This window comes from Salmo salar, chromosome 17 (genome assembly GCF_965601325.2).
Source record: "Salmo salar chromosome 17, fSalSal1, whole genome shotgun sequence".
NCBI lineage: Eukaryota > Metazoa > Chordata > Actinopteri > Salmoniformes > Salmonidae > Salmo > Salmo salar.
The window spans coordinates 23,576,226-23,600,850 of record NC_138307.1 but is presented as its reverse complement, the minus strand read 5'-3'; the positions used below and the strand labels follow the sequence as shown (position 1 = coordinate 23,600,850).

At 52.3% G+C, this 24,625-nt stretch overlaps 1 protein-coding gene across 1 annotated transcript in view; it reads left to right on the top strand.

The window, feature by feature from the left end:
* The window catches only part of LOC106574937 (receptor tyrosine-protein kinase erbB-4), a 534,764-nt gene that overhangs the window by 381,150 nt on the left and 128,989 nt on the right, over positions 1–24,625 (top strand). The window contains exons 9-13 of the mRNA XM_082963634.1: positions 1,918–2,044; positions 4,249–4,322; positions 5,784–5,874; positions 9,238–9,437; positions 11,213–11,345. Coding sequence (XP_082819760.1) covers positions 1,918–2,044; positions 4,249–4,322; positions 5,784–5,874; positions 9,238–9,437; positions 11,213–11,345 — 625 coding nt within the window. The remainder of the gene's footprint in view (positions 1–1,917; positions 2,045–4,248; positions 4,323–5,783; positions 5,875–9,237; positions 9,438–11,212; positions 11,346–24,625) is intronic.

Genomic DNA, 24,625 nt, shown 5'->3' with positions numbered 1-24,625 from the left:
TCCTCCCATATACCACCCCTTACCTCTCTGTCTCCTCCCATATACCACCCCTTCTCTCTGTCTCCTCCCATATGCCACCATTACCTCTCTGTCTCCTCCCATATACCACCCCTTCCCTCTCTGTCTCCTAACCAATCCTGATGTCTATACCACCCCTAACTTCTCTGTCTCCTCCAAAATACCACCCCTAACCTCTCTGTCTCCTCCCATATACCACCCCTTACCTCTCTGTCTCCTCCCATATACCACCCCTTTCCTTTCTGTCTCCTAACCAATCCTGATGTCTATACCACCCCTAACTTCTCTGTCTCCTCCCATATACCACCCCTTACCTCTCTGTCTCCTCCCATATACCACCCCTTTCATCTCTGTCTCCTCCCATATGCCACCACTTACCTCTCTGTCTCCTCCCATATACCACCCCTTCCCTCTCTGTCTCCTAACCAATCCTGATGTCTATACCACCCCTAACTTCTCTGTCTCCTCCCATATACCACCCCTTACCTCTCTGTCTCCTCCCATATACCACCCCTAACCTCTCTGTCTCCTCCCATATACCACCCTTCCCTCTCTGTCTCCTAACCAATCCTGATGTCTATACCACCCCTAACTTCTCTGTCTCCTCCCATATACCAACCCTTACCTCTCTGTCTCCTCCCATATACCACCCCTTACACCTCTCTGTCTCCTCCCATATACCACCCCTTACATCTCTGTCTCCTCCCATATACCACCCCTAACCTCTCTGTCTCCTCCCATATACCACCCCTAACCTCTCTGTCTCCTCCCATATACCACCCCTAACCTCTCTGTCTCCTCCCATATACCACCCTTCCCTCTCTGTCTCCTAACCAATCCTGATGTCTATACCACCCCTAACTTCTCTGTCTCCTCCCATATACCACCCCTTACCTCTCTGTCTCCTCCCATATACCACCCCTTTCCTCTCTGTCTCCTCCCATATACCACCCCTTTCCTCTCTGTCTCCTAACCAATCCTGATGTCTATACCACCCCTAACTTCTCTGTCTCCTCCCATATACCACCCCTTACCTCTCTGTCTCCTCCCCAATGCTGATGAATTATGTTTCTCAGGCTTAGTGCTCAGAGATATGTGTGTCTATCGATTCCACATCTCTTGATTATACTGTCAGGGGGATGGGAGGGGTAATGAGAGATGGCCCAGAGGACCTGTTGGAAATGATAACAAATTAACATTTCAGGTATTGAAATGGCTCGTATAAATCACAATCAAAAATTGGTTCCACCAGTTAACGCCAGCCATATTCATCCCGGTCAGGCCTCTGTCAGAAACACTTGGCTCTACTTCCGGCCTATACGTTTAATTAATGCCAATGTAATGAATTCATTAGCCGGTGGGAATTGGCTCAGATTGCTACGGCCCAAATGGTACCCTATGCCCTATGTGGTGCGCTACGTTTGGCCAGAGCCCTGTGGGTACCGTACGGGTCAAAAGTAGTGCACTATACATAAGGAATAGAGTACCATTTAGGACACTACCATTGGCTCATGCTTTTGTAAGTCTTCCAAGTCATCAGAGCAATCTGAATGTGTTGAGCAGGGAAAAGGCCCTTGCCAATGCACCAAATAATGAGTCTATAAGGAAAATACTTGAGAGAGCATCCATCCTTGACCAGGGAAAGAAATGCCAAGGTCGTTGGTAGGACAATGGGTGGATCTACTGTATGTGTGATAGTAAAACATTTGGAACTGGAAGGAGCTTGTGACTTGGACAGAGGAATGTTGCAGAAATGTCAATGCTGTGTGTGTGTGTGTGTGTGTGTGTGTGTGTGTGTGTGTGTGTGTGTGTGTGTGTGTGTGTGTGTGTGTGTGTGTGTGTGTGTGTGTGTGTGTGTGTGTGTGTGTGTGTGTGTGTGGGGGGGGGGGGGCGTTCCAGTGTGTGACGGCATAGGGACTGGCAGCCTGCAGACAGCCCAGACGGTGGATGCCAGCAACATAGAGATGTTTGTCAACTGCACCAAGATCAACGGCAACCTCATCTTCCTCATCACCGGCATCAAAGGGTATGTACTGTTTATTATAAACCTAGTAGTTTGGGTCCTAGATGCTGATTGGCTGAAACAACATTCCAGCCGTGTGTATGTCAGACAATATACCACTGGTATGACTCAAAAAGACTTGTTTACTGTTCTAATTACATTGGTAACCAGTTTATATAGCAATAAGGCACCTCTGGGGTTGGTGGTACAGGGCCAACATACCACTGCTAAGGCTGTATCCAGCTACTCTGCTTCGCATTGTACATAAGTACAGACTTTAGCCGTGGTGTATTGGCCAATATACACACCTCCTCTGGCTTTATTGCTTAATTATATCACACACTACCATGTATTTAGTCTTTGTGTTCCTCACACTTGTAGCAAGATGCCTGAGACAGCATGTTGTACGGTAGAGACATGAGCCCTTCAAGGCTCTATACGTGGTCAATCCGTCGTCTGCCATACAGCGTTAACTGCCATGCAGCTTCCGCAGAAGTCAGAGCATTCATACTTCTTGCGCTTTGCCGAGCAGCGCAGAGCAGCGCAGAGCTGTTGTGAAGGAAGTTGTCAAGGAAGTGAGTTTGTGTTTATTCAGGACCTCCCGCCCCCACCTACCGTCAACCAATCATGTCAATGTGGAGCTATACGGAGTGCACAGCAATGCAATAAGGAGCTCGATTTGGCCTCCGCAAGCCTCCGAAGGCTCCACAATTGCGTCAAACCCTCCGTCCGCAGCCTCTGGATTGTATTTTCGGAGCAAGCAGAAATTGGTTTTTACCCTAACCTACACAACCAAACCCTTACTCTAACCTACACAACCAAACCCTTACCCTAACCTACACAACCAAACCCTTACCCTAACCTACACAACCAAACCCTTACCCTAACCTACACAACCAAACCCTTACTCTAACCTACACAACCAAACCCTTACCCTAACCTACACAACCAAACCCTTACCCTAACCTACACAACCAAACCCTTACCCTAACCTACACAACCAAACCCTTACCCTAACCTACACAACCAAACCCTTACCCTAACCTACACAACCAAACCCTTACCCTAACCTACTTTACACTTTACTCCAGGTGGTAGTGTTAGTGTGCTTTGTAAGTGTTACTTTACCTTTACTCCAGGTGGTAGTGTTAGTGTGCTTTGTAAGTGTTACTTTACCTTTACTCCAGGTGGTAGTGTTAGTGTGCTTTGTAAGTGTTACTTTACCTTTACTCCAGGTGGTAGTGTTAGTGTGCTTTGTAAGTGTTACTTTACCTTTACTCCAGGTGGTAGTGTTAGTGTGCTTTGTAAGTGTTACTTTACCTTTACTCCAGGTGGTAGTGTTAGTGTGCTTTGTAAGTGTTACTTTACCTTTACTCCAGGTGGTAGTGTTAGTGTGCTTTGTAAGTGTTACTTTACCTTTACTCCAGGTGGTAGTGTTAGTGTGCTTTGTAAGTGTTACTTTACCTTTACTCCAGGTGGTGTTATTCTCCCCCCACCCCTCCTCTGACCTCCCCCTCCTCCTCCCCCCACTACCACCCCTCCCCACCCCTTCCCTGACTTCCCCCACCTCCTCCCCCACTACCACCCCTCCCCACCCCTTCCCTGACTTCCCCCACCTCCTCCCCCACCACCACCCCTTCCCACCCCTCCTCCATTGTTGGCACTTAACTAAGACAAAGAACCACTCAGATTGCAGTCAGTGCTGAGCTTGCAGTCTGGAGCTGGGTCCAGGGAGGGTAGTCTGTCAACTAGCATGGGGGCCTCCCTTCTGAATACAACCAGGGTATTTTCTCTGAGACATAGGCCTACCGTCAGCCATACAGGCCCTGCCGTACAGGCCCTGCCCCAGAGGAAGAGAGGAAGACAGGGAGAAGGCAGGGGAGATTGTCAGAACTCATTTCACCCCGTGACCTTGCCTTGTTGCCCTGGGATGCTGTGCAGCCACCCTCGCTTCAGGCAACACGACACTACAGGACGATCTCTCATTCACACAGACTGTAGGTGGAATAGGTCAGGTCAAAGGTTCCTTGGCATGTTATGCATATGCAGACACATTCTAAAGTGGGACGCAGAGAGTTGTTTTAATCTCTCTCTCTTTCTCTCCCTCTCTCTCTCTCTCTCTCGCTCCTCTCTCTCTCGCTCCTCTCTCTCTCTCTCCTGTTCTCTCTCTCGCTCCTCTCTCTCTCGCTCCTCTCTCTCTCTCTCCTGTTCTCTCTGATGGGCCATAGGGATATGTACCATGGTATAGGGGCCTTGGACCCGGAGTGGCTCAACGTGTTCCGCACAGTGAGAGAGATCACAGGTGAGACGCACACACACACACACACACACACACACACACACACACACACACACACACACACACACACACACACACACACACACACACACACACACACACACACACACACACACACACACACACACACACACTCAGCTGCTGCTGAGAGACATGGGAGGAAACACAAGAAGGTGAGGATGAGAGTGAGAGAAGGAATGTATAGACTGTTATTGTATCTGGATTTGGGCTGTGTCTCTCTGTGTGTGTGTGTTTAGGGGGGAACGGTTAACGGGTTGGAGGATGGAGGTTTGTGTGTGTGTGTGTGTGTGTGTGTGTGTGTGTGTGTGGGTGTGTGTGTGTGTGTGTGTGTGTGTGTGTGTGTGTGTGTGTGTGTGTGTGTGTGTGTGTGTGTGTGTGTGTGTGTGTGTGTGTGTGTGTGTGTGTGTGTGTGTGTGTGTGTGTGTGTGTGTGTGTGTACGTGCGGAGTGTGTGTATATTTATTCTTCTGATAATGCCCATTAGGACTTGTATAAAGGGATGAGCTATACCTCATCTGTAAAACCTTTTGTCATATTAAACCCTGCGACTCGCCGTTGAGCCAAATAGCTAATGGACTGAAACTTCATTTTCATAATGAAAACCAGGGCAATAAGGAAGAGCAACGACCAATATCTCTCCAAGGCAGGGCCTATACTGTCCACTTTAATGGGCACACGAATGCAAGCGCGTACACCCATACACACACACACACACACACACACACACACACACACACACACACACACACACACACACACACACACACAATATTATCTATCATTAAGGCACATGCAACAGTCGTATTATGCCCAGTGATGTTAAACTCATTCAGCTAATCAGTTGGATATTGTCTTTACCCAACACATTTCCTTTAAAGAAATGGGATCCTTGTAAGAAGCACATAAAAGCAATGAAAGTGTAGCTTCCCCCTCTAAATACCTCCTTCATCAAATAGGAGAACATTCAGTTCTTCTCTGTGGGGTAATAAAGACAGAGTTGTTATGCTCCCATTCAGATTCAGTTTTTCTCATCACTGATAAACTTTTCAAAGTTCTACACATGTAAGATCTTAATTTGAGCCAGTTTTCTACAGCAGGCAACAGGACACGTAAATGATTATGTGGATTATAATGAATGGACATTTTTTGGAGGAGTTGATACATTTTTCGTTAGGGCAAATAATTTCTGACATTTTCAAGTGGAAATCACAAACTTTAAAATCCTTTTTGAACCTTGATTACACTACAATTTTGCATTTCCTGCCGTGCATGAAAATTCTCAGCATCAAAAGAGTGATCAAATTAAGATCATCCATCTGTACTAGACAGTCTAGTCTTTTTGTCATCTTCATTCATGCGTTATCAAAAGCACATAAAGACAATGAACTTAATGAGATGTTATAATCAGTGTGTGTTTGTCTGTGGGTTGCCATTTCTCCTCTAGGGTTCCTCAATATCCAGTCCTGGCCAGAGAACATGACAGACCTGGGTGTCTTCTCCAATCTGGCAACCATCGGTGGGAGATCACTGTACAGGTAACAGTCAGAAATCAATGAATGAATTACCATATAGTACATTTTATTATTATTATTTTATGATTTTAGTTATGTGTCAAAAAAGACTGTAAAATCACCAGGTATAAAAAAAAAATATAATATTTAGGAAATCTGTTCCCAAGTATTCCCATGAGTTAAAAAAGAGACAAATGTGACGGTGTTTCAATATAATCAAGATATGAAATTATTGTTATTTTCAAAAACAATCTCTTTTTGGGCTTAGTTGTGGTCAATTTGCAGTGTATAAATGATTAGAATGATATTCCGGGGTGAATCTAGCTGCCTACCCCTGAAATACACCAATATGGGGGTTTAAAACAACCCCACAGTGTAGTGCCATAACGATGTGTGGTGAGAGTTGGGAAGCAAGTTCACAGAGTGAGTGTTTTAATAAATAAATGCAACATAAAACAAGAAACACGAACAACGCACAGACTAAACACTGGAACAGAAACCATAACGCCTGGGGAAGGAACCAAAGGGAGTGACAGATATATGGAAGGTAATCAGGGAGGTGATGGAGTCCAGGTGAGTGATGACGCACAGGTGCGCATAACGATGGTGACAGGTGCGCGCCATAACAAGCAGCCTGGTGACCTAGAGGCCGGAGAGGGAGCACACGTGACAAGTACATGCATACTCACATAGACATTCCACACACACAGGAAAACACAGAACTGTTTAGTGTTGACCCTTGTCTTCCTCCTCCTCCTACTCCCCCTCCACTCTGTTCCTACTCCTTATCCCTCTCCTCTCCTCTCCTCTTCTCTTCTCTTCTCTCCTCTCCTCTCCTCTCCTCTCCCTCTCTCTCTCTCAAACAATAAAGACATTTCAAATGTCATATTATGTATATATACAGTGTTGTAACGATGTGCAAATAGTTAAAGTATAAAAGGGAAAATAAATAAAGCATAAATATGGGTTGTATTTACAATGGTGTTTGTTCTTCACTGGTTGACCTTTTCTTGTGGCAACAGGTCACAAATCTTACTGCTGTGATGGCACACTGTGGTATTTCACCCAGTAGATATGGGAGTTTATCAACATTGGATCTGTTTTCAAATTCTTTGTGGGTCTGTGAATTCTGAGGGAAATATGTGTCTCTAATATGGTCATACATTTGACAGGAGGTTAGGAAGTTCAAACTCAGTTTCCACCTCATTTTGTGGGCAGTGTGCACATAGCCTGTCTTCTCTTGAGAGCCAGGTCTGCCTACGGTGGCCTTTCTCAATAGCAAGGTCATGCTCACTGAGTCTGTACATAGTCAAAGCTTTCCTTCATTTTGGGTCAGTCACAGTGGTCAGGTATTCTGCCACTGTGTACTCTCTGTTTAGGACCAAATAGCATTCTAGTTTGCTCTGTTTTTTTGTCAATTCTTTCCAATGTGTCAAGAAATTATCTTTTTGTTTTCTCATGATTTGGTTGGGTCTAATTGTGCTGCTGTCCTGGGGCTCTGTGGGGTGTGTTTGTGTTTGTGAACAGAGCCCCAGGACCAGCTGGCTTAGGGGACTCTTCTCCAGGTTCATCTCTCTGTAGGTGATGGCTTTGTTATGGAAGGTTTGGGAATCGCTTCCTTTTGGTGGTTGTAGAATTTAACGGGTCTTTTCTGGATTTTGATAATTTGATGAAACATTATTTTGTCTTTTACATCATACACAGAGGATACTTTTAGCAGAATTCTGTATGCAGTCTCAATTCGGTGTTTGTCCAATTTTGTGAATTCTTGTTTGGTGAGAGGAACCCATACCTCACTCTCTCTCTCTCGCTCTCTCTCCACATCTCTCTCTCTTTCTGCTCTCGCTCTCATTCTCTCTCTCCCCGTCTCTCTCTCTCTCTCTCCCCGTCTCCCGTCTCTCTCTCTCTCTCCGTTTCTCTCTCTCGCTCACTCTCTCTATCAGTCTCTCTCTCTCTCTCTCTCTCTCTCTCTCTCTCTTACTCTCCTCACTCCTTCTGGTTCTTCTCTCTCTGTGTTGTAAAGTTCTCTGCACTAATGATCAGCCGGGTTATGTTCTTCTAAGGGCCCCATAACACCCGAGCTCCAAAAGGGCCCTTTGATGCTCCTAGCAACCCTTTGATTAATATGTTGTTTTGATAACTGTTTTGCATTAGCTGATCGCAGAAAGATCCAAGGGGAGGCGTAGAGTCAAAGGAGTCAAAGGAGTTGTAGTGTCTTGTTTTCTAAATGATGTATTAGTTGGTAGTAGACTCTGTACATGGAGGAGGACTGTCAAACTCAGCACAATCACATGTGATAGAGTCAACTGTCTAGAGCTGAACTCTCCGCCTACTCTCTCCTTCATTTTCCTTTCATTCCATGGTGACCCTCAGCTTTCATTATCTTCTTCTGGTTCTTCTCTCTCTTCTTCTCACTCTCTCTCTCTCTCTCTCTCTCTCTCTCTCTCTCTCTCTCTCTCTCTCTCTCTCTCTCTCTTTCTCTCTCTGTCTCTCTCTGTCTCTCTCTCTCTCTCTCTCTCTCTCTCTCTCTCTCAATTCAATTCAATTTTCAATCTCTCTCTCTCTCTTCCTTTCTCTCTCTTTCTCACATGCACACACTCTCTCTCTCCTCCTTTCTCTCTAACCCTTTCTCTCTTTTAATGATGCTGTTTCTTCTATTGATGCTAATCTATGTTCTATATATATTTTCTTTAACAACATGAATGGTCCCATGTGGCTCAGTTGGTAGAGCATGGTGTTTGCAACGCCAGGGTTGTGGGTTTGATTCCCACGGGGGACCAGTATGGAGAAAAAAATGTATGAAGTGTATGCATTCACTACTGTAAGTTACTCTGGATAAGAGCGTCTGCTAAATGACTAAAATGTAATGTAATGAATGGTTAAACAGAGCTCTCTCTCTCAATTCAATCTCTTTCTCACATGCACACTCTCTCTCTCCTCCTTTCTCTCTTTAATGATGCTGTTTCTTCCATTGATGCTAATCTATGTTCTATATATATATTCTTTAACAACATGAATGGTTAAACAAAGAGCTTTCTCTCTCTCTCTCTCTCTCTGTCGCTCTCACTCTCTCTCTGTCGCTCTCTCTCTCTCTGTCGCTCTCTCTCTCTTTCTCTGTCTCTCTCTCTCTCTCTCTCTCTCTCTCTGTTGCTCTCTCTCTCTCTCTCTTTCTCTGTCTCTCTTTCTCTCTCTCTCTCTCTCTCTCTCTCTCTCTGTCTCTCTCTCTCTCTGTCGCTCTCTCTCTCTCTTTCTCTGTCTCTCTCTCTCTCTCTCTGTCGCTCTCTCTCTCTCTATTTCTCTGTCTCTCTTTCTCTCTCTCTCTCTCTCTCTCTCTCTCTCTCTCTCTCTCTCTCCCTCTTTCTCTCTCTGTCTCTCTCACACACACAGTGGGATCTCTCTGCTGATCCTGAAGCAGCGTTGGATCTCCTCTCTCCAGTTCCAGTCTCTGGATGAGATCAGTGCGGGCAACGTGTACATCACCAACAACAGCCGCCTGTGCTTCTACAACACCGTCAACTGGACGAGCCTGTTCCGCACCAGCAACCAGAAGGTGCTCATCCGCAACAACCGCGCCCCCAGCGAGTGCAGTGAGTGACACACATTTGGTCGCACATGCGTTGGTATGCACACACACCTGTTGTTGATTGCACAGACACACACAGCACAGAGATGGAGGAGCAGACATATTCAGGTATGTACACATACACAGAGATGCAGGAGCAGACATATTCAGGTATGTACACATACACAGAGATGCAGGAGCAGACATATTCAGGTATGTACACATACACAGAGATGCAGGAGCAGACATATTCAGGTATGTACACATACACAGAGATGGAGGAGCAGACATATTCAGGTATGTACACATACACAGAGATGCAGGAGCAGACATATTCAGGTACGTATGTACACATGCACTAGGTCCACACAGTCACACGTTTTCAACACAATGGTGTCATTACGTTCCAAGTTCCCGCTCCCTACAGACACTAAACCCCTGACTCAGCTCTCTGCTGAACAAAGAGCTTACTGGGAAAGAACTTACTGAGTTGGGAGGTGTTGGATAAAATGACAGGTTTTGTGATTTTCTATAGAGGGACTCCATGCATTCATGTCAGGGGATTGTATTACTCAGACCCCTTGTTTTGATTCAAGTACATAGAGAGTTTGATCCTATGAGAGATGTACTTTGTGTGGTTCCAGAACAAGAGCCAGCTCCATTTTGGCTCCATCAGGGCTCCAAAAGGCTAGTATCCACAAGGCTCCATGCTTGGTCTATGGAGAGCTTGGAAACTAGGGCTGGACGGTAGCAGCTTGACACATCAGCATCCTCAGATAAACACATTGGTCCTGTGACATGGGGCTGGGAGCGAACAACACACGTCACACTGACACAAGATGGACAGTGAGACAGAGAAAAGAGGGAGGGAGGGAGGGAGGGAGGGAGGGAGGGAGGGAGGGAGGGAGGGAGGGAGGGAGGGATGAGGAAGAGAGAGAGAGAGAGAGAGATAAAGAGAGATAAAGAGAGAGATAAAGATAAAGAAGAGAGAGAGAGATAAAGAGAGAGAGAGAAATAAAGAGAGAGATAGAGATAAAGAAGAGAGAGAGAGATAAAGAGAGAGAGAGAGAAATAAAGAGAGAGATAGAGAGAGATAAAGAAGAAGAGAAAGGAAGACGTGTTGTGGAGTCTTCCTGCCAAGCGGTGGTTGATGTCATTAGCGTGTTAATGAGTGTTGCGGTGTGGGATCAATAACCCTGTTAGAAGGCCTCTTCATTAGTCTCTCATCCAGCCATCGACCAGCCCAGACAGTGGAGCGGGAGCTGTGGAAGTGGATTGGGACAGGGGGACAGGGGGACAGGGGGACATGGCTCACCCCAGGGATGTGTCACTCACTGAGGCAGTCGATGAGGAAAGTGGATGGGCTTGTGGAGGTCAGTGGGGAGTGTAGTCAGATGCAGTGTCTATTGACTGTTTACATTTAAAACAGTGTTTAACAGTATTGTAACAGGCCTGGGCAGAAAGAATGGTAGAGGTATGGGAAATACTGGTGAACACACAGACACACACACACACACACACACACACACACACACACACACACACACACACACACACACACACACACACCCGACCCTTTAGGCTAGTTTCATCATGCGTTAGCACATATTGCCAATATAGCATCCATGTTCTCACCTTATTGTGCTGTCATGAACAACTTTTATCGCTGTGTCCCTGATGTGTGTGTTTGTGTGTGTGTGTGCGCACGTGCACAAACGTGTGCGTGTTTGTTCATTTGTTTGCACTTGTGTGTGTCCTCGGGTCTGTGTGTGTGTGTTCATATGTGTGCGTGCTCCACAGCCCAGCAGAGGATGGTGTGCGACCGGCTGTGTTCTGAAGATGGTTGCTGGGGTCCAGGGCCTGACCAGTGCCTCTCCTGTCGCTACTTCAGCCGAGGACGTTCCTGTGTGCCGTCCTGCAACCTCTATGACGGGTGAGTTGACCAATCACATCCTCAGATTGACAGAACCTGACCAGTGCTGCTGGGGCCATATCGACCAATGAATGGAGAGATGGCAGACATAACAGTATTGAATGTATGTCGAATTTAATTCAAATAATTCTAGGTAGATATTTCCATTCTGGACACTTAACAGGGAATACTTCTTCATAGTCTTCCTCTCTTCCTCACCGTATCCTGACTTGGTGGAAGTAATGAAAATGCCCTGAATTACAATATAATTAGCTTGTTCTGGGTGAATAAACAAACGTGACTCTTGTGTTGTTGGGTTAGGCTGTCCCCACAGGGGTCCAGGGTCTGGTGTCAGGTTAGCCTGTCCCCACAGGTGGAACCAGGGTCTGGTGTCAGGTTAGGCTGTCCCCACAGGGGTCCAGGGTCTGGTGTCAGGTTAGGCTGTCCAAAAAGGTGGAACCAAGGTCTGGTGTCAGGTTAGGCTGTCCTCACAGGGGGAACCAGGGTCTGGTGTCAGTTTAGGCTGTCCCCAAAGGGGGAACCAGGGTCTGGTGTCAGGTTAGCCTGTCCTCACAGGGGGAACCAGGGTTTGGTTTCAGGTTAGGCTGTCCTCACAGGTGGAACCAGGGTCTGGTGTCAGATTAGCCTGTCCTCACAGGGGGAACCAGAGTCTTGTGTCAGGTTAGCCTGTCCTCACAGGTGGAACCAGGGTCTGGTGTCAGGTTATCCTGTCCCCACAGGGGGAACCAGGGTCTGGTGTCAGGTTAGCCTGCCCTGACAGGGGGAACCCGGGTCTGGTGTCAGGTTAGGCTGTCCCCACAGGTGGAACCAAGGTCTGGTGTCAGGTTAGGCTGTCCTCACAGGGGGAACCAGGGTCTGGTGTCAGGTTATCCTGTCCCCACAGGGGGAACCAGGGTCTGGTGTCAGCTTAGGCTGCCCTGACAGGAGGAACCAGGGTCTGTTGTCAGGTTAGGCTGTCCCCACAGGGGGCACCAAGGTCTGGTGTCAGGTTAGCCTGTCCTCACAGGGGGAACCAGGGTCTTGTGTCAGGTTAGGCTGCCCTGACAGGGGGAACCAGGGTCTAGTGTCAGGTTAGGCTGCCCTGACAGGGGGAACCAGGGTCTGGTGTCAGGTTATCCTGTCCCCACAGGGGGAATCAGGGTCTGGTGTCAGGTTAGGCTGTCCCCACACGGGGACCCAGATCTGGTGTCAGGTTAGGCTGCCCTGACAGGAGGAACCAGGGTCTGTTGTCAGGTTAGGCTGTCCCCACAGGGGGAACCAGGGTCTGGTGTCAGGTTAGCCTGTCCTCACAGGGGGAACCAAGGTCTTGTGTCAGGTTAGGCTGCCCTGACAGGGGGAACCAGGGTCTAGTGTCAGGTTAGGCTGCCCTGACAGGGGAAACCAGGGTCTGGTGTCAGGTTATCCTGTCCCCACAGGGGCAACCAGGGTCTGGTGTCAGGTTAGGCTGTCCCCACAGGGGGATCGAGAGTCTGGTGTCAGGTTAGGCTGTCCTCACAGGTGGAACCAGGGTCTGGTGTCAGGTTAGGCTGTCCCCACAGGTGGAACCAGGGTCTGGTGTCAGGTTAGGCTGCCCTGACAGGGGGAACCAGGGTCTGGTGTCAGGTTAGGCTGTCCCCACGGGTGGAACCAGGGTCTGCTGTCAGGTTAGGCTGTCCTGACAGGGGGAACCAGGGTCTGGTGTCAGGTTAGGCTGTCCCCACGGGTGGAACCAGGGTCTGGTGTCAGGTTAAGCTGTCCTGACAGGGGGAACCAGGGTCTGGTGTCAGGTTAGGCTGTCCCCACAGGGGGAACCAGGGTCTGGTGTCAGGTTAGGCTGCCCTGACAGGGGGAACCAGGGTCTGGTGTCAGGTTAGGCTGTCCTGACAGGGGGAACCAGGGTCTGGTGTCAGGTTAGGCTGTCCCCAAAGGGGGAACCAGGGTCTGGTGTCAGGTTAGCCTGTCCTCACAGGGGGAACCAGGGTCTGGTGTCAGGTTAGGCTGTCCCCAAAGGGGGAACGATGGTCTGGTGTCAGGTTAGCCTGTCCTCACAGGGGGAACCAGGGTCTGGTGTCAGGTTAGGCTGTCCTCACAGGGGTCCAGGGTCTGGTGTCAGGTTAGCCTGTCCTCACAGGGGGAACCAGGGTCTGGTGTCAGGTTAGGCTGTCCTCTCAGGGGTCCAGGGTCTGGTGTCAGGTTAGCCTGTCCCCACAAGTGGAACCAGGGTCTGGTGTCAGGTTAGCCTGTCCCCACACGGGGGAACCAGGGTCTGGTGTCAGGTTAGCCTGTCCCCACAGGGGGAACCCGGGGTCTGGTGTCAGGTTAGACTGTGCCACAGGTGGAAACAGGGTCTGGTGTCAGGTTAGCCTGTGCCCACAGGGGGAACCAGGGTCTGGTGTCAGGGCAGACTGTCCCACAGGTGGAAACAGGGTCTGGTGTTAGGTTAGCCTGTGCCCACAGGGAGAACCAGGGTCTGGTGTCAGGTTAGCCTGTCCCCACAGGGGGAGCCAGGGTCTGGTGTCAGGTTAGACTGTCCCACAGGTGGAACCAGGGTCTGGTGTCAGGTTAGCCTGTCCCCACAGGGGGAGCCAGGGTCTGGTGTCAGGTTAGACTGTCCCACAGGTGGAACCAGGGTCTGGTGTCGGGTTAGCCTGTCCTCACAGGGGGAACTAGGGTCTGGTGTCAGGTTAGGCTGTCCCCACAGGGGGAACCAGGGTCTGGTCTCAGGTTAGGCTGTCCTGACAGGGGGAACCAGGGTCTGGTGTCAGGTTAGGCTGTCCCCACAGGTGGAACCAGGGCCTGGTGTCAGGTTAAGCTGTCCTGACAGGGGTAACCAGGGTCTGGTGTCAGGTTAGCCTGTCCCCACAGGGGGAACCAGGGTCTGGTGTCAGGTTAGGCTGTCCCCACAGGGGGCACCAGGGTCTGGTGTCAGGTTAGGCAGTCCCCACAGGTGGAATCAGGGTCTGGTGTCAGGTTAGCCTGTCCTCACAGGGGGAACCAGGGTCTTGTGTCAGGTTAGCCTGTCCTCACAGGTGGAACCAGGGTCTGGTGTCAGGTTAGGCTGTCCCCACAGGGGGAACCAGGGTCTGGTGTCAGGTTAGCCTGTCCTCACAGGGGAAACCAGGGTCTTGTGTCAGGTTAGGCTGCCCTGACAGGGGGAACCAGGTCTAGTGTCAGGTTAGGCTGCCCTGACAGGGGGAACCAGGGTCTGGTGTCAGGTTATCCTGTCCCCACAGGGGGAACCAGGGTCTGGTGTCAGGTTAGGCTGTTCCCACAGGGGGATCCAGGGTCTGGTGTCAGGTTAGGCTGTCCCCACAGGTGGAACCAGGGTCTGGTGTCAGGTTAGGCTGCCCTGACAGGGGGAACCTGGGTCTGGTGTCAGGTTAGGCTGTCCCCACGGGTGGAACCAGGGTCTGGTGTCAGGTTAAGCTGTCCTGACAGGGGGAACCAGGGTCTGGTGTCAGGTTAGGCTGTCCCCACAGGGGGAACCAGGTTCTGGTGTCAGGTTAGGCTGCCCTGACAGGGGGAACCAGGGTCTGGTGTCAGGTTAGGCTGCCCTGACAAGGGGAACCAGGGTCTGGTGTCAGGTTAGGCTGTCCCCAAAGGGGGAACCAGGGTATGGTGTTAGGTTAGCCTGTCCCCACAAGGGGAACCAGGGTCTGGTGTCAGGTTAGGCTGTCCCCACAGGGGGAACCAGGGTCGGGTGTCAGGTTAGGCAGTCCCCACAGGTGGAACCAGGGTCTGGTGTCAGGTTAGCCTGTCCTCACAGGGGGAACCAGGGTCTTGTGTCAGGTTAGCCTGTCCTCACAGGTGGAACCAGGGTCTGGTGTCAGGTTATCCTGTCCCCACAGGGGGAACCAGGGTCTGGTGTCAGGTTAGCCTGTCCTCACAGGGGGAACCAGGGTCTTGTGTCAGGTTAGGCTGCCCTGACAGGGGGAACCAGGGTCTAGTGTCAGGTTAGGCTGCCCTGTCAGGGGGAACAAGGGTCTGGTGTCAGGTTATCCTGTCCCCACAGGGGGAACCAGTGTCTGGTGTCAGGTTAGGCTGTCCCCACAGGTGGAACCAGGGTCAGGTTAGGTTAGCCTGTCCCCACAGGGGGAACCAGGGTCTGGTGTCAGGTTAGGCTGCCCTGACAGGGGGAACCTGGGTCTGGTGTCAGGTTAGGCTGTCCCCACAGGGGGAACCAGGGTCAGGTTAGGCTGTCCCCACAGGGGGAACCAGGGTCTGGTGTCAGGTTAGGCTGTTCCCACAGGGGGATCCAGGGTCTGGTGTCAGGTTAGGCTGTCCCCACAGGTGGAACCAGGGTCTGGTGTCAGGTTAGGCTGCCCTGACAGGGGGAACCTGGGTCTGGTGTCAGGTTAGGCTGTCCCCACGGGTGGAACCAGGGTCTGGTGTCAGGTTAAGCTGTCCTGACAGGGGGAGCCAGGGTCTGGTGTCAGGTTAGGCTGTCTCCACAGGGGGAACCAGGTTCTGGTGTCAGGTTAGGCTGCCCTGACAGGGGGAACCAGGGTCTGGTGTCAGGTTAGGCTGCCCTGACAAGGGGAACCAGGGTCTGGTGTCAGGTTAGGCTGTCCCCAAAGGGGGAACCAGGGTATGGTGTTAGGTTAGCCTGTCCCCACAAGGGGAACCAGGGTCTGGTGTCAGGTTAGGCTGTCCCCACAGGGGGAACCAGGGTCTGGTGTCAGGTTAGGCAGTCCCCACAGGTGGAACCAGGGTCTGGTGTCAGGTTAGCCTGTCCTCACAGGGGGAACCAGGGTCTTGTGTCAGGTTAGCCTGTCCTCACAGGTGGAACCAGGGTCTGGTGTCAGGTTATCCTGTCCCCACAGGGGGAACCAGGGTCTGGTGTCAGGTTAGCCTGTCCTCACAGGGGGAACCAGGGTCTTGTGTCAGCTTAGGCTGCCCTGACAGGGGGAACCTGGGTCTGGTGTCAGGTTAGGCTGTCCCCACGGGTGGAACCAGGGTCTGGTGTCAGGTTAGGCTGTCCTGACAGGGGGAACCAGGGTCTGGTGTCAGGTTAGGCTGTCCCCACAGGGGGAACCAAGGTCTGGTGTCAGGTTAGGCTGCCCTGACAGGGGGAACCAGGGTCTGGTGTCAGGTTAGGCTGTCCTCACAGGTGGAACCAGGGTCTGGTGTCCGGTTAGCCTGTCCCCACAGAGGGACCCAGGGTCTGGTGTCAGGTTTGGCTTCCCTGACAGGGGGAAGCAGTTTCTGGTGTCAGGTTAGCCTGTCCCCACAGGGGGAACCAGGGTCTGGTGTCAGGTTAGGCTGTCCCCACAGGGGGAACCAGGGTCTGGTGTCAGGTTAGGCTGTCCCCACAGGTGGAACCAGGGTCTGGTGTCAGGTTAGGCTGTCCCCACAGGGGGAACCAGGGTCTGGTGTCAGGTTAGGCTGTCCCCACAGGTGGAACCAGGGTCTGGTGTCAGGTTAGGCTGCCCTGACAGGGGGAACCCGGGTCTGGTGTCAGGTTAGGCTGTCCTGACAGCGGGAACCAGGTTCTGCTGTCAGGCCCGGCTCCACAGGGGGAACCAAGGTCTGGTGTCAGGTTAGGCTGCCCTGACAGGGGGAACCAGGGTCTGGTGTCAGGTTAGGCTGTCCTCACAGGTGGAACCAGGGTCTGGTGTCCGGTTAGCCTGTCCCCACAGAGGGACCCAGGGTCTGGTGTCAGGTTTGGCTTCCCTGACAGGGGGAACCAGGTTCTGGTGTCAGGTTAGGCTGCCCTGACAAGGGGAACCCGGGTCTGGTGTCAGGTTAGGCTGTCCTGACAGGGGTACCAGGGTCTGGTGTCAGGTTAGGCTGCCCTGACAAGGGGAACCAGGGTCTGGTGTCAGGTTAGGCTGTCCCCAAAGGGGGAACCAGGGTATGGTGTTAGGTTAGCCTGTCCCCACAAGGGGAACCAGGGTCTGGTGTCAGGTTAGGCTGTCCCCACAGGGGGAACCAGGGTCTGGTGTCAGGTTAGGCAGTCCCCACAGGTGGAACCAGGGTCTGGTGTCAGGTTAGCCTGTCCTCACAGGGGGAACCAGGGTCTTGTGTCAGGTTAGCCTGTCCTCACAGGTGGAACCAGGGTCTGGTGTCAGGTTATCCTGTCCCCACAGGGGGAACCAGGGTCTGGTGTCAGGTTAGCCTGTCCTCACAGGGGGAACCAGGGTCTTGTGTCAGGTTAGGCTGCCCTGACAGGGGGAACCAGGGTCTAGTGTCAGGTTAGGCTGCCCTGTCAGGGGGAACAAGGGTCTGGTGTCAGGTTATCCTGTCCCCACAGGGGGAACCAGTGTCTGGTGTCAGGTTAGGCTGTCCCCACAGGTGGAACCAGGGTCTGGTGTCAGGTTAGGCTGCCCTGACAGGGGGAACCCGGGTCTGGTGTCAGGTTAGGCTGTCCTGACAGGGGGAACCAGGGTCTGGTGTCAGGTTAGGCTGTCCCCACAGGGGGAACCAAGGTCTGGTGTCAGGTTAGGCTGCCCTGACAGGGGGAACCAGGGTCTGGTGTCAGGTTAGGCTGTCCTCACAGGTGGAACCAGGGTCTGGTGTCCGGTTAGCCTGTCCCCACAGAGGGACCCAGGGTCTGGTGTCAGGTTTGGCTTCCCTGACAGGGGGAACCAGGTTCTGGTGTCAGGTTAGGCTGCCCTGACAGGGGGAACCCGGGTCTGGTGTCAGGTTAGGCTGTCCTGACAGGGGGAACCAGGGTCTGGTGTCAGGTTATGCTGCCCTGACAAGGGGAACCAGGGTCTGGTGTCAGGTTAGGCTGTCCCCAAAGGGGGAACCAGGGTATGGTGTTAGGTTAGCCTGTCCCCACAAGGGGAACCAGGGTCTGGTGTCAGGTTAGGCTGTCCCCACAGGGGGAACCAGGGTCTGGTGTCAGGTTAGGCAGTCCCCACAGGTGGAACCAGGGTCTGGTGTCAGGTTAGCCTGTCCTCACAGGGGGAACCAGGGTCTTGTGTCAGGTTAGCCTGTCCTCACAGGTGGAACCAGGGTCTGGTGTCAGGTTATCCTGTCCCCACAGGGGGAACCAGGGTCTGGTGTCAGGTTAGCCTGTCCTCACAGGGGGAACCAGGGTCTTGTGTCAGGTTAGGCTGCCCTGACAGGGGGAACCAGGGTCTAGTGTCAGGTTAGGCTGCCCTGTCAGGGGGAACAAGGGTCTGGTGTCAGGTTATCCTGTCCCCACAGGGGGAACCAGTGTCTGGTGTCAGGTTAGGCTGTCCCCACAGGTGGAACCAGGGTCTGTTGTCAGGTTAGGCTGCCCTGACAGGGGGAACCTGGGTCTGGTGTCAGGTTAGGCTGTCCCCACGGGTGGAACCAGGGTCTGGTGTCAGGTTAGGCTGTCCTGACAGGGGGAACCAGGGTCTGGTGTCAGGTTAGGCTGTCCCCACAGGGGGAACCAAGGTCTGGTGTCAGGTTAGGCTGCCCTGACAGGGGGAACCAGGGTCTGGTGTCAGGTTAGGCTGTCCTCACAGGTGGAACCAGGGTCTGGTGTCCGGTTAGCCTGTCCCCACAGAGGGACCCAGGGTCTGGTGTCAGGTTTGGCTTCCCTGACAGGGGGAACCAGGTTCTGGTGTCAGGTTAGCCTGTCCCCACAGGGGGAACCAGGGTCTGGTGTCAGGTTAGGCTGTCCCCACAGGGGGAACCAGGGTCTGGTGTCAGGTTAGGCTGTCCCCACAGGTGGAACCAGGGTCTGGTGTCAGGTTAGGCTGTCCCCACAGGGGGAACCAGGGTCTGGTGTCAGGTTAGGCTGTCCCCACAGGTGGAACCAGGGTCTGGTGTCAGGTTAGGCTGCCCTGACAGGGGGAACCCGGGTCTGGTGTCAGGTTAGGCTGTCCTGACAGGGGGAACCAGGGTCTGGTGTCAGGTTAGGCTGTCCCCACAGGGGGAACCAAGGTCTGGTGTCAGGTTAGGCTGCCCTGACAGGGGGAACCAGGGTCTGGTGTCAGGTTAGGCTGTCCTCACAGGTGGAACCAGGGTCTGGTGTCCGGTTAGCCTGTCCCCACAGAGGGACCCAGGGTCTGGTGTCAGGTTTGGCTTCCCTGACAGGGGGAACCAGGTTCTGGTGTCAGGTTAGGCTGCCCTGACAGGGGGAACCCGGGTCTGGTGTCAGGTTAGGCTGTCCCCACAGGGGGAACCAAGGTCTGGTGTCAGGTTAGGCTGCCCTGACAGGGGGAACCAGGGTCTGGTGTCAGGTTAGGCTGTCCTCACAGGTGGAACCAGGGTCTGGTGTCCGGTTAGCCTGTCCCCACAGAGGGACCCAGGGTCTGGTGTCAGGTTTGGCTTCCCTGACAGGGGGAACCAGGTTCTGGTGTCAGGTTAGCCTGTCCCCACAGGGGGAACCAGGGTCTGGTGTCAGGTTAGGCTGTCCCCACAGAGGGAACCAGGGTCTGGTGTCAGGTTAGGCTGTCCCCACAGGTGGAACCAGGGTCTGGTGTCAGGTTAGGCTGCCCTGACAGGGGGAACCTGGGTCTGGTGTCAGGTTAGGCTGTTCCCACAGGGGGTACCAGGGTCTGGTGTCAGGTTAGGCTGCCCTGACAGGGGGAACCAGGGTCTGGTGTCAGGTTAGGCTGTCCTCACAGGTGGAACCAGGTTCTGGTGTCAGGTTAGCCTGTCCCCACAGAGGGAACCAGGGTCTGGTGTTAGGTTAGCCTGTCCCCACAGGTGGAACCAGGGTCTGGTGTCAGGTTAGCCTGTCCTCACAGGGGGAACTAGGGTCTGGTGTCAGGTTAGGCTGTCCCCACAGGGGGAACCAGGGTCTGGTCTCAGGTTAGGCTGTCCCCACAGGGGTAACCAGGGTCTGGTGTCATGTTATTCTGTCCCCACAGGAGGAACCAGGGTCTGGTGTCAGGTTAGGCTGTCCCCACAGGGGGAACCGGGGTCTGGTGTCAGGTTAGCCTGTCCCCACAGGGGGAACCAGGGTCTGGTGTCAGGTTAGCCTGTCCCCACAGGGGGAACCAGGGTCTGGTTTCAGGTTAGGCTGTCCCCACAGGGGGAACCAGGGTCTGGTGTCAGGTTAGGCTGTCCCCACAGGGGGAACCAGGGTCTGGTGTCAGGTTAGGTTGCCCTGACAGGGGGAACCAGGGTCTGGTGTCAGGTTAGCCTGTCCCCACAGGGGGAACCAGGGTCTGGTGTCAGGTTAGGCTGTCCTCACAGGTGGAACCAGGTTCTGGTGTCAGGTTAGCCTGTCCCCACAGAGGGAACCAGGGTCTGGTGTCAGGTTTGACTTCCCTGACAGGGGGAACCAGGGTCTGGTGTCAGGTTAGCCTGTCCCCACAGGGGGAACCAGGGTCTGGTGTCAGGTTAGGCTGTCCCCACAGGGGGAACCAGGGTCTGGTGTCAGGTTAGGCTGTCCCCACAGGTGGAACCAGGGTCTGGTGTCAGGTTAGGCTGTCCTCACAGGTGGAACCAGGGTCTGGTGTCAGGTTAGGCTGTCCCCACAGGGGGATCCCGGGTCTGGTGTCAGGTTAGGCTGTCCCCACAGGTGGAACCAGGGTCTTTTGTCAGGTTAGGCTGCCCTGACAGGGGGAACCTGGGTCTGGTGTCAGGTTAGGCTGTCCCCACGGGTGGAACCAGGGTCTGGTGTCAGGTTAGGCTGTCCTGACAGGGGGAACCAGGGTCTGGTGTCAGGTTAGGCTGTCCCCACAGGGGGAACCAGGGTCTGGTGTCAGGTTTGACTTCCCTGACAGGGGGAACCAGGGTCTGGTGTCAGGTTAGCCTGTCCCCACAGGGGGAACCAGGGTCTGGTGTCAGGTTAGGCTGTCCCCACGGATGGAACCAGGGTCTGGTGTCAAGTTAGGCTGTCCTCACAGGTGGAACCAGGGTCTGGTGTCAGGTTAGCCTGTCCCCACAGGGGGAACCAGGGTCTGGTGTCAGGTTAGCCTGTCCCCACAGGGGGAACCAGGGTCTGGTGTCAGGTTAGCCTTTCCCCACAGGGCGAACCAGTGTCTGTGTTTCTCCATCATGCCCAGTTCTCCTTTCAGTGTGCTGTATGTGGGAGGAGGTGTTTGAAGTCAGCAGGAAAAACAGCTCACAGCTGAGACTTTGAAGAAGATGAAGAGGAGAAGAGGAGTGAAGAGCAGCTGGATAAGGGAGTCCTCTGTGAGAACCGACCTGTGATCACGTGGAGAGGCAGGAGGCAGGAGTTGGTACATGACATCTTGATCGATCGGCTTACCTCGTGGACAGAGCACTGCAGACATGTATTAGACCTGTGTTCAACAGTATGTGTTGTCCTCCCAACGCTTTAACTGCTCTTCATTGAGCTCACATGCAAAATGCAAACCCTGCCAATCTGGCCCTCCTATAGCCCTCCTGTAGCCCTGCTGTAGCCCTCCTGTAGCCCTCCTATAGCCCTCCTATAGCCCTCCTGTAGCCCTGCTGTAGCCCTCCTGTAGCCCTCCTGTTGCCCTCCTGTAGTCTCCTGTAGCCCTCCTATAGCCTCCTGTAGCCCTCCTATAGCCCTCCTATAGCCTCCTGTAGCCCTCCTGTAGCCTCCTGTAGCCCTCCTATAGCCTCCTATAGCCCTCCTGTAGCCCTCCTATAGCCTCCTATAGCCCTCCTGTAGCCCTCCTGTAGCCCTCCTGTAGCCCTCCTATAGCCCTCCTATAGCCTCCTGTAGCCCTCCTGTAGCCCTCCTATAGCCTCCTGTATCCCTCCTGTAGCCCTCCTATAGCCTCCTGTATCCCTTCTGTAGCCTCCTGTAGCCCTCCTATAGCCCTCCTGTAGCCCTCCTATAGCCTCCTGTAGCCCTCCTATAGCCCTCCTGTAGCCCTCCTATAGCCCTCCTATAGCCCTCCTATAGCCTCCTGTAGCCCTCCTGTATCCTCCTGTAGCCCTCCTGTAGCATTCTTGTAGCCTCCTATAACCCTCCTGTATCCCTCCTGTAGCCTCCTGTAGCCCTCCTATAGCCTCCTATCTCCCTCCTGTAGCCCTCCTGTAGCAAGCCTATTGTCCTCCTATAGCTAATTTCTATATAGTCTTCTGGTTTTTAAAACTAGGTCTCTTTAACTCTCCATCTCTGTGCCTTTGCCTTTCTAAATGAGAGTCAAGTTAATTCTCACACTGAAAGGCCAGAGAATAAAAGAACGGGGAGAAAGAGGGAAAAAATCCTGTGCTCTCGTGGCCGCAGGGGAATGGAGGGAGGAGGATTAGAAAACCTTGAAAGTGTTTAATTAAAAAAGTTGTTCTCGTGAGTTGGCCGTGTGGCGTCAGGTTCGCCTCTGGCGCAGGCACCACTCGACCTGAACGAGCCTCAGTCCTGCCAAAGTCCTGCTAAAATGCTGCTAATCCCCATCAGCCCCTCCTCCCTGAAGACCGTGGTGTGCGTTTGGCGTACACGCCCCAACCAACGCACAAGGAACGCACAAGGAAAGCCAACGAGAAGGAACCAACGGAATGAATGGAAGGGAACGTTCAATTCACTGGGGAAAGACGGCGGTGGAACCTTCCTTTGTCTCCGTGATTCTCCTCCATTTTTCTCTGAACAAAAGACAGTCTTCTTCCACTACCCAGCCTTTTCAAAAGGATTCCTCTGGACACTGCTTCCTGAGAAAAAAAACGAATTTAGTTTAAAAAAGAGGAGAGAGAAATAGAGGAGAGGAGGGTGGAGAGGGGAGGGTGGAGGTGGGAGGGAGGGAGGGAGGGAGGAAGAAAGAAAGAGGGTGTAGTGTGGTTGGATGGATGGATGGATGGTGGATGGAGGGATGGATGGAGGGAGGGAGGGAGGGAGGGAGGTGGTTGGATAGAGGAGTGTGGAGGGCAGAGAGAGGGAGGAGTGGAGAGAGAGGAGGGTGGAGGGGGAAGAGAGGAGGGAGGGAGGGAGGAAGGAAGGAGGAGGGTGGAGGGAGGAGGGTGGTGATTGGAACAGGGCGTAGAATAGAGACATACTGTATGTGTCCCAAATGACACCCTATCCCCTATATAGTGCACTATTTTAGACCATGGCCCATAGAGAACTGGTCCAAAGTAGTGCACTATATAGGGAATAGGGTGTCATTTGGGACTGATGTCATTTGGGACCCTTTTTCCCAACTCATCACATCCCCTCTAATGATATACAGGATTCTCTACAATATCACGCATGCTGAATTCCAAATCAACCTCTAGCCTACTACTCGCTAGTCCCCGCTGTAGATCTCTAGAGGAGATTAGATTGGACGTTTCCACCACCTAGCCAATCAGAAGGCAATGTGTAGCCATTACCCATAATGCTTATACAGTATCTATCCAATCTTCTCAGATATACAGGAGTAGGCTAGGGTCGATTTAGAATTGAGCAGTTGAGTAGCATTATAGAGCCATGATAAACCATTTTCCTGACTGCAAGACAGTTACAACATAACCTGAACACATCTAACTGCTTCCATAGGTCCAGCATTTCCTTGCTGAGAGAAAGTAGGACCTACCTGTTTGTGTACTGTACTGTATCCCTCCACTCTGCTGAGTCTTGGTCCCAGTAGGATCGACAATCTCTCACATCTGAAAAGTATACTATCGACAGCCAGCTTATCGACAGCCAGCCCCATATTCACCGACACCATCCTTCAAAGCATTATCTGATGGTGGTGCTGTCGTGGACACAAACAGTGGGGTGTCGATATCCCTTCCCCTCCTCTCCTCTCTTGCCCTCCTCTCCTGTCCTCCTCCCCTCTCTTCCCCTCCTCCCCTCCTTTCTTCTTCTCCCCTCCTGCCCTCTTCTCTTCCCCTCCCCCCTCTCCTTTTCTCCTCCTCTCCACTCCTCTTTCCATTGTGGCCTTAGGTTTTGGCCAGCCAACACTCAGTCATATGATTAGAGAAACACACCCACACACACACACACACACACACACACACACACACACACACACACACACACACACACACACACACACACACACACACACACACACACACACACACACACACACACACACACACACACACACTACAGTCTGTCATTATTACAGTGCATTGTTCGCTGGCTTCTTTGTCAGGCACATTGACTCTGCTAAGCCTGTTACTATATCAGACATATTGACTCTGCTAAGCCTGTTACTATATCAGACATAATTATTGACTCTGCTAAGCCTGTTACTATATCAGACATATTGACTCTGCTAAGCCTGCTACTATATTAGACATATTGACTCTGCTAAGCCTGTTACTATATCAGACATATTGACTCTGCTAAGCCTGGTACTATATTAGACATATTGACTCTGCTAAGCCTGTTACTATATCAGACATATTGACTCTGCTAAGCCTGTTACTATATCAGACATATTGACTCTGCTAAGCCTGTTACTATATCAGACATATTGACTCTTCTAAGCCTGTTACTATATCAGACATAT